Source organism: Buceros rhinoceros, unplaced genomic scaffold (assembly GCF_000710305.1).
Source record: "Buceros rhinoceros silvestris isolate BGI_N320 unplaced genomic scaffold, ASM71030v1 scaffold3843, whole genome shotgun sequence".
Taxonomy (NCBI): domain Eukaryota; kingdom Metazoa; phylum Chordata; class Aves; order Bucerotiformes; family Bucerotidae; genus Buceros; species Buceros rhinoceros.
The window spans coordinates 48270-58641 of record NW_010402846.1 but is presented as its reverse complement, the minus strand read 5'-3'; the positions used below and the strand labels follow the sequence as shown (position 1 = coordinate 58641).

Below are 10372 nucleotides of genomic sequence, written 5' to 3'. Positions count from 1 at the left end.
TGATATCTAAAGCAATTAAGAAAGTGACACCCCATTCTATTAGGAGAGAGAGAAAGAATGAAGTGAATGAATGGTGGCAAATGATGGATGGTCAGACAAGCAGGACAAAATGTCAAGACGCAGCTGAATTTACATGCAACAGTCACTTGACAGGAAGCTGTCAGACCTCCCTGAATGTGCCTTACAGCAACACGGGGTCCTCAACTACTTAGTGGATGCATTTCTCAGAATACAGCATCTCATCAGAGAAGATGTGTAGAACTGGAATGCCCTGATCTCTACAACTGCCTGTTTACACTTTGATGGGGACAAAAGTATTGATACGTTACAGTGTACACAGTGAAGTAACAGTGAAAAGCAGAAATCAGTATTAAGGGTACCTGTGCAAAATCTGCCGCAAGCCGCATCTTCCCACCTTCACCAAGGGGCCTTATTAGACTGGCATTGCGAATAAAAAGTTCAATTGCTCTTTGTGCTATGGCTTCAGTGTTATCAAAGACAAAGTCAAAACACTCAAAATGTCTGAAGTAGTCGCTCATGACTCTTGCTATAAAACCCTGTAGTTCTTTCATGTACAGAGAACAAGGGACATCTGGTTTTCCTGAGCTGGATAATGTTCTGGAAAAAAAGAACAGAAAAAAAGAAATGAGGACAGCTAAATTAATCTTTAAAACACAACCAAAAACTACTGGATTCTTTTTAATTTTTTTCCTATTCCACAAAGCCATGGCATGAATCGTAGAGTCTCATTTTTATTCAGAATAAAGAGCGTGTAGCTCTCTGAAAGTACAGTAAAGAAGTATCTCTTTATCACCCATTCCCAGCCCAACAACATACAGGAAATCAACCCTCTCCTACCCAACTTGCAGAACCTCCACCAGTTTGGAGCCTAAACCTCAAATCCAGCCCCCAAATTTAAATGCCCCAGTTTTTGATTTGAAACGCTAATCATGGATCAAAAAATACAAGCACATGTCACAGGGTTACTAGCTTAGTGTATCTCAAACCTGTTCTCTGTACAGGATTCGTTTTCTAGGTTCCTTCAAACCCAGGATTATGAAGTCAATCTTTATTATCACAGAAGCTACATGACACAGAAATCAATCACCTTTCTCCTTCTTTGAATGACAGGCAAAAGAGCTCTTCCAAACTCAGGAATCTGAGCATACTGGCCATCTAACAAAATTCAGCCTTTGGCTGGAATCAGTTTATCCACCTAGAGAGATACTTTGCTAGTCGTGGCAAAAGGAAGATGGAGAGGGTAAAATACTGTGTTTAAAAAAAAAAAACCAAAAGGCAAAAGGAAAATTCAAAACACCTCTGAAAATATACTATTTTATGTGAATTTCCAAGACATAAACCAGCACATTTGATGATGATACAAGCAATGTCAGAATGGAGATAACCAAAACAATGCCTAGGAAGGAAGTCTCAATTTTAAATAAAGCTCAAGATCTTTGCAGATAAAAAACACTGGAAATTTTAATCAAAACACTATGGGGAAGTAGCATAATACACTAAATCTGAGTTTTCAAATAATACTTCAGAATGATTTATGTGTCATTTTGAATCAGAGGTTATATGCTTTATTTTGAGAAACAAGAAGACTGTCCACGAAAAAAAAAAGAAGAAAGGAAGAAGACGGATGCTACCTGATTAATTTGTTTCAATTGATAGGTGTAATTCTGCTGTCTGTGTTCATCGAACATAAAGGATTGCCTTCCCCCCCTCAACAAAAACGCACTCTTGCTCCAAGGCCATTGTGGCAATAGCAATCTATTATGTGCATGCAGCATGTCTAACTAAAGCACGCACTCTTGCTCCAAGGCCATTGTGGCAATAACAATCTATTATGTGCATGCAGCATGTCTTACTAAAGCAATAACCTGATTAATTTGTTTCAATTGATAGGTGTAATTCTGCTGTCTGTGTTCATCGAACATAAAGGATTGCCTTCCCCCCCTCAACAAAAACGCACTCTTGCTCCAAGGCCATTGTGGCAATAGCAATCTATTATGTGCATGCAGCATGTCTAACTAAAGCAATGGTAAATTTAAACAATATTTCTAGTTACCCAGAAAAATCTTCCTGGTGCATAGTGATGATAATAGCTTCTACTGAATCTCCTACGGAGTTCAGCAACGGTTGCACAGCACTACCCATTAGATCATGGACTGCCTAAAATAGAAAAAGGCAGAGGTAAGGAAACAGAAACTAGAAGCATTCGCATTGCAACCCCTCAAAAACACCCCGATGAACAGTTCATTTCAATAGCGCTTTTTATTATTCTGCATTAGAAACTGCTAAATAGGACAAAAGCCTGCATAACATTTTAATTGATTTTACCAGTGATGTACAGAAATAAAGCTGTTCACTACTTCTCTGTAAAGCCTTCCTTCAAAAAGGTGCACAACAATCTGACATTCCTGGTTTGCAAATGCACATGTTTTGGCGCACAGACTTTGTTCAGCTGTTCATTCCTCACACACGCAAGCTGCCCTTCATTCCTCAGTACTCAGCCCCTCCCTAGTCAGTGCACAGCAGGATGGACGTGGATAGCTGTCATCCACCGAGAGCTGCTCGGCTATCTACATCGCCCCTCAGAAAAGCACGAGGAAGCATAAAAATCGTAATTTTACGTGTGTGTTGGGAGGGGGCTAAGGGGATTATGAAGGATCCAGTTATTGCTTTGTGAACGCTACAGAGAAAGACATTATTTCCACAGATGACATCTGAGTTCCAACCATTACGAGAATATTCTTGAATGCAAATGCTACTCAAGCAGTGATTTGGCATATGCAACATTAATGTAGATGCAGTTACAACGAAGAAAGAATTTCAGAATATTTGCACACTTTTGACAAACATATACTGATGCAAACTAATACCTTGGAAAATAAATGCCCATTTTAATTGTAACAAGCAAAGCAAAACTCAGCCCTACCCCTGCTGCATATGGACATTCAATTACCTTTAAGGCAGTTGTGACTGTTTGCTCAGCAGCTGCTGGAAATGAGCTCTGATTGGTAATCACCTAAAAATTTTAAAGCAACTGTTAAGAATCAACATTCAACAAATTGTTAAAATCCATAATATTTTATTTCATTTAAAAACCGAGTTATCTACAGTAATGAGTGGTTTACACAGGTATAGATAACTACCAAATGTGTTTTATACAGATAGAATTTTCAACGCACCAGTATCAGTTCTTTGCTCTTCAAATTTCCTACGGACTGTGCTTATGCCTTGGCAAAGAAATGATTCAGCTGATTTCAACTGAAATTTAGCTGATGGGTTAACAGAATAAGAATAAAAATAAGTGGTGTATTCTCCCACTGCTAAGTATAGAATTTATGGAGAACTATACAAGCAGCTCTATGGCAAATATTTGCAAGAATGGTTGTTCTTCTTCAGTATCATGACTATTATAATACTACATTTTAAATATCTGTTTATGTACAGTTCTAACGATATTAAAATTGAAAGTCAAGGAATGATCTGAAGGAATATTCTACCAATTTCTTACAGCTATGAACATGGTATACAACGGTATTTTTAAGCCAGATAAGTACTGAACTCAAAGACTGAATCATATCAGATCTCCCTCCAACACTAAGGCACATGAGGTTCATTACTAAATACATCAGAGAAAGCAGACTTACAAGTTGATCTACCATCTGTTTGCAAAACCCAAGCAAATTTTACAGGCTTTTTAGCATTTTTTAACACTCCTTAAACATATCCATAGTCAGGAGTACTCATGATTTTTTTCCTGTCAGGCTAGGATTTAAACACAGTAACTACAACTATGAAAATATCTGTTTGTTTTAATTTACAGAGGCTGTATAACCACTGGCACCACTATGCCAGTAAATTGGAATTATTCGTTACTGTGCTCAGTCCTGAAAACATTTTGAGGCCAGACTTTGGTCACAGAAACAATGCACAAAGATATTTCTGAGGTGTTGCTTTTATTCATTTCACCCTTTCTGGCCCCTTTTCAGTCTGGTTACAATCATGGGAAAGCAACAAGGGTGTTCTGAGTAAGGTGAGCTTGAGTTGAGACAGATGCAGACAAGGGTTATCAGGCTGACTAGTACAAAGACAGAGCTTACTTGACAATAAAGAACAGAAAGAGTTCAATTGTTTAGGCTCACAACACAACTGGCTGTGCAACATGATTATTCTCAACACATCTTTCACTCTTCTAATATTGACAATCTGCCATATAGCAGTGCATACAAGGGCCAATCAAGCCTCCAAGAGTACAAATGCATAGCAAGGTGCATCTCTTAATCCAAAATTGGGATGTATTTGTAAGAGTCCTCATCAGCTAATGGGAGATTATGCATACGGTAGAGCAAAAAAAGATAACACTATGGCAGGAAGAGAAATACCAAAGGAAGCCTACCTTCAGAACCGATTGATACAGTTTGTAGAGCGAATTAACTACAGCTACATTCCTCCTCTGTCCCTCTGTGAGTGGTCCAATGACCTGGCTGGCATCTCCTTGAGTAGACAGCTGCAGTGATTGCAGAAATTGTTAAAACAATATCAACTTTTCAAACAGTGCATCACCACAAAATTAGAGTTAACTAAACTTAGACCAGGGCATAAAGTTATAGGTCTTCAGTAGAGATGTTCTTCCACTTAACTTTGTTCTTGATTCATATGATTTCCATGTCCAGATAATACAAACTGAACAACAGGAACCATGAGAGACTGCTGTCTCAGCTCTCAAATCACAGACCCAGATCTCATGGAGTTACCTAGTCCCAGCATAACTTGAGCTTTGTAATCTAAGGCAGGTGAAGTCACCTACCCGAGGATACAGTATAAACTAGCAGCAGCAGAACCGAAAAGGGTATGCTTTTCTATATGCTTTCAGTCCCCACCTTCTGACAACCACTCAAGCCTCTCTCTAAAACCTGTTTCTTCAAATAGATGGCTCACAGCTTTGTATTTATTCATGGCTTGTAAATGAACAGGAAAACAAACTGCAAGAACCAAAACTGCTAGATCTGTCATTAAAGAGTTCTATTCATGAATCTTTCAGCAAAAATAAACCCAAATATTTCTTCATATTTAAACTCCGCAAAGCATGCATTTTTTATCATTACCATAGAAATCAAAGTTCCAGGGCGATACATGTCCAATTAACTACAGAACAGTCTCACAAGGATACCACAGCATATGTTTATAATTTAAAATTTTTAAAAAATTGTAATTGGCAAACAAATGGAAATTTTCTTGTGCACTGAAAGCTGCCAAAGTTCAAAGAACTGACAAAAGGCTATAGGAATTCTAGAAGTAGGTCTAAATATTACAGCAAGAATAGCTATTAATAGAATGCTTTACCGAGATATAATTATCTGACTAGTTATCTATATTTCACGATACAAAGTTATCCTTCAGGAAACTCCTGAAGATGCATCGCTCTAAAAGTCTCTCAGTAAAAATATATTCACCTCATTGAACAAGTCAAGAGACTTTTACAAAGTGTGTCTTTAAACACAGTTGAAGGTGCTACAGAAAGCTCCTAAACTAAAACTTAATATAGCTTAACAATTGTTTAAGAACAAAAGGAACAATCATAACATGAAAATTTTTAAGTTATGGAAATAGTGAATCATTACTAGTGAAAGAGTATTTCTGTACTTCCCATAGCTTTCACTCAGCATAAACACAGACAGCATGCAAGCCAAGTTATCTAGTATTTGCCAGCACTGTTAATAATGACATTTTAGACAAGTTCTTGCAAGCACACAAGAACTCAAACTTATTCACAATATTACAGTGACATTATCAGTTCATTTCCCCTTCTTCAAACTTAGGGTTTATGTCAGGATAAATAGGTTTCTGAGGTGTTTGCATAGGGAAAAATCTTTCCCAAAGTATCTTCAATTATTTGACATCAGAATGCATCTTTAGAGTAGCTGACAAATATATCATCTCAGCATCTTCCTGCCTTCATGATGAGAACAGCTATGTGAGCTACGTACATATCTGTTTCCTTCCTGATATTTCTATTTGCTAAGACCTGACTGGTTTTAACAATGCTGCTTCTCACACTTGCAGCTTCGCAGCTTAGTAACAAAACAGCTGTGCAAAGAAACATGCTGTCCCCCCTAGCTGACCTCCCTCCCAGACCCCAATAACATTTTTTTCACATCTTTTTTAAGCACTGTAGAGACTGAATTCTTGACACCTCTAATATCCACTGTTCAATCAAGCATCCATGTAGGAAAATGCCATCACTGTTTCTTCCCGGTCCCAACAAACAACTCTGATGGCCCATTTACTTTAGACGCAAATCATCCCTTGAGTTATTTTCCATCATGCCAGGTTTTCACTCTCATCACTCTCATTTATACAACAAGTCCTTTTGAAGTTCTGTGCTGGACGCAGCTTACGCATTTAAGCCCAGTGGTAATGTAATTCTTCCACTGTTATCTGCCCACTGGGGACTGCACTATGTAAATAGGTTAAGTCAAATACGTGTGAAGCCTAGCCACATCCACTCATCTGAAAGACACAGTCCAAGGGCCTTCTTTCTGATGAGGGCACCGGAGACAAAATCTGATGCCTTTTTAATCAGTTAGATTTATCCAGAAATGCAGAAGGCCAGAAGGGTACATTTACGCTAAGCAGAAACAGGGAGGACAGAAGGGGTGACTTCATCCCAAATCAGAATCTATTTTAGGAAAGAAACAACTAAAAGACAAAGTGTAGCTGAAGGACCAGATCCCACCTCTAGGGAACCATCAGTCAAGCTGGGAGTTAGCCTGGCTCAAGCCTGCTAGCTGAAAACAGGAGAAGAAACCATGCTGAAGCTAGACCTGAATGAGCAGTAACAACAAGGACTGTAACCATTCCACTTTTCTGTATCTGCCTTTAAGAATAGCAATTGATTTCTTACACTCTGCACTTTGCTGGGGAAACGGTTTCTGCTTTTACCTCAAAGCCTGTCTACTATTACAGCAATTTCATGGGTACAAGCAAAGCACAGGCACCCCCTTCCCCAGTAAGCAGCAATTCTACAACGGGTGACAAGTCAGTATCAGCCCCCCTTGCCAACACAAGCTACCAGCACACTGTCAACATGAGATGCTAGTGAAGAAGAGAGGAGTGAGACAGAAGTCTCCCACTGGCAAATACCAGCCAGGACTTTTGTATCATGCATGCAGGCACTAGGACAAGGGCTGTGCCTTGTGGTAACCTCAAGAATGTGAATGTGAGCTTCTGTCCCAGCCAGCATCTCAAGAAAAATCAAAGGGCAGCTGTTCAACCAGAATGAGAAATAAACACTGGAGATACTAACTTCCTGACATGTAAGAACATTCTCCAAAGTAGGAGGTTCAAATTTGCAGGTTCAATCCAGGAGCTTACTAGCTGGAGGAAGCTGCCTAGAAGACTTTTTTTAATTTTAATCTAATTCATCAGAACCTAAGGACTAAGTAGTAGATCAGGTAGTCTACTGAACCAAAAAAGACACTTGTAGAAGCTGAAACACAAAAACTGTGTCACAAAGAGGAACAATCTGACTGATGGCCATCTTGCTTCAGCCTGACATGGTTGAGAAACTGTAAGCCAATATTGATCCTGTGCTCTCATCAAACTCAGAAATCCTTCTGGGAAATAGTTTATTTTATGTTGTATCCTTCTGTACACTAACAAGGTTACCCTGCTTCACCTGCAGAGATTGAAGGTGCCTTGTATTGGGTCAGTAAACTGCCCAACACAGAAAATTTCAGGAATGATTTGCCTGACCACATGCAGGAACCCACAAAGCAGAGGATTAAGCACCTCTCCTGAGTAATTCATCTAACCTATTTTAGAGACCCTGATTTAGGAGAGAGTAAATGCACCCTGCATGCACCTATTTCCCTCTGCTAATTGTAAAGGGAATCTTGAGCATACCACAGATACATATAGTTAGCTATACTGCCTGAAGTCGTGTCTGATGAATTCTCACTCTGTTAATGTTACCTGCACCTCTTCACATAGGCTTGCTTTGGAAAAATCTCTTGGAAATAAATACACCAAGCGTTCCGGATTTTGTACTTTTCTGTGTTTAATGCTTCAGAACAGACATGTAATTTGACAGCATGGATTTGATCTCACATGTTGAGATATTGTTATAAGATTGCTTTGGGATTAAATTCTTATTTTCACCATAAAGGAATGAACTTAGATTAGGACATTAATCGAATAATCAGTTCTCCCTCGGGCTATAAAAAAAATGGCAACTGAGTTTGTCTTTTTCTTGTAGAAAAGCTCAGACTATTGATACATCTTTTCCTATAATCTCTTTAGTGTTTCAAAGCGACTAAGTTCCCTTCTTTCAACAGGTGGCAGCTCAGAAGAGACAAGTATTTGTGAGCTGGTTTGCCACCATTCCTTCCACAGACTAACCATTCTGTTAAAAGCTCAGTTTCACACTAAGTAACTAAGATCTTGTGTGCATCCATGTTGACAGTTTTGGAAAACTCCATTTATTTTTCTCTACTCTAAAACAGCCTCAGCAAACCCACTTTACAAACAGCAGGAAACAGCATCATAATTTAGGAGTACAGAGAAGATCTTAAATCAAAGTAAGACAAAAGTAGTGCCTCTAAACAAAGCATTTGATCTAACTCTAGGATCACCAGACTAATGTGTTTTGATAGCACAAATTGAACTCCAATTGTCAGGGTGACATTTTCAGGAATAAATACATGCCTAATAGAGGCAGCTGATGTGGCCATACCTCTAGCAGAAAGCAATCAATCCATCTGGTACCTGGCCTCCTGCCTGATCATAACAACTTATTATAAAGCACAGAATCAATTTACAGAGGTTCTGAGTCAATGGGGCTTGGCCCCAGGATTTCTCCCATAAGCTACAAATAATTGGTATGATTTACTATTGGGTTTAACATTCTCCATACAGCAGAACCAGCTTCTTTCCACCTAAGAGCCACGGAAGTTTACTAAATCAGTTTGCTACTTCTGTGAAAATATGACACTGTTTAGCAGAAGAATACATAACAATCTGAACTCAAGTAGCTATGCCACCTAACATACTAGCCCCTTCTAGGACAATTTGCAAAAAGAAGAAACATAATTTAGAGGTTCGAAGTGTCAGATTTGAATGAATGTGTTGGGGCAAATAAGGTCCTTGACTGATCCTTATTTTGGGAAGAAAAATTTGAAGGGACTGTTAAGTCTTTGACCAAGAAAAAAGACCAAACATCATGCACGTAGTATTCATGCTAGAAAAACAGCAATCATCAAACTGCTCCCTCAGGGGTATTTCTGCTTTGGTTTTGGGGTTTTTTTTCCTTCCTAATGTTCAAAAGCAGAAGAAATGGAAGAAAAACAGAAAATGGTCTTTCTGTAACAGAAAAGACAGTAATTATCTCTAAGTCTTTGAATCACCTGAGAAGAAATGCACTATACAATCAAAAGTAAGTAATGGTTCACAGTCCTTAAATAATGAGATGCTTTAAAACAACTCTGTTAACAGAAAGCTCCTAAAAACAGTTCCTGAAGGAATCTCAGAGAATCCTAAACCTGAAGCACTCAGCATTATTTCTCAGCTTCCAAAAATTATGCCACTTGTATCTGACTTTTTCAGATTCATGTTTATCTAGCTAGCCCAAGTCTGAGGAGGATTTCAAGGACAATGTGTGTTGATCCTGGTACCTCTGTATGTAACAGTTTATTGAATTTTTCATGCTTGCCAAATTAATGACTGAATGATTAATCATATTTTATATGTCATCCCAGTAGCTGTTGGTCCCAACCAGCTAATAAGAATGTACCTCCAGAGGCGAAGAACAGACATCTGTCCCTAAGACACATGAGATAGGTCCAACATCACGGGATGATATTCACCTATACATAAAAAAATATAATCAACAATTCAATTGCTCTCTGCCTTTTTTGGTATCAAGTCCAGGTGTTGATTTGGATTAAAATATTTCTGCTCTGTAGAAAGTTATAAATGAGCTTTACACTGTCCAGCTCTCATTAGAGTTGTTCCAAAATTGAAGAATTCCTGCAAAGCCCTTACCATAAAAACACACGTTTAACCAAATCAATTTCTGAATCACAGAATTTAATTTGGTATGAAATAATTTAGAGCGCAATATAACAAAATATTGTACAGATTGTGCAATCTTGCTCTTTTTCTATCTGTTAGCAAAAATTGCATGCTAGATCTAAAGAATTCTTTTAACTTTCCCAGCAAGATAAAATGAAGTACTCAGTACTCTCAAAACCAGCCTTTTATGCTTGGATCATTTTTTCTGGAGTTTAGCCAGTATATTTTAACCAAAAAAAAAAAAAAAAAAAAAATTACACGTTTGTTTTGTGAGCCAAGAACTAAC

The 10372-nt window shown here is 38.3% G+C and overlaps 1 protein-coding gene across 1 annotated transcript in view; it reads right to left on the bottom strand.

Annotated features, from left to right (window-relative positions):
- Positions 1-380: 380 nt before the first annotated feature.
- Positions 381-10372, bottom strand: part of LOC104490474 (conserved oligomeric Golgi complex subunit 5-like) — a gene marked incomplete at its 3' end in the record, with an annotated part of 43307 nt that continues 33315 nt past the window's right edge. The window contains exons 9-12 of the mRNA XM_010132761.1: positions 4412-4522; positions 2972-3034; positions 2075-2178; positions 381-618 (exon numbers count right to left, since the gene is read on the bottom strand). Of these exons, the coding sequence (XP_010131063.1) occupies positions 381-618; positions 2075-2178; positions 2972-3034; positions 4412-4522 (516 nt within the window). The remainder of the gene's footprint in view (positions 619-2074; positions 2179-2971; positions 3035-4411; positions 4523-10372) is intronic.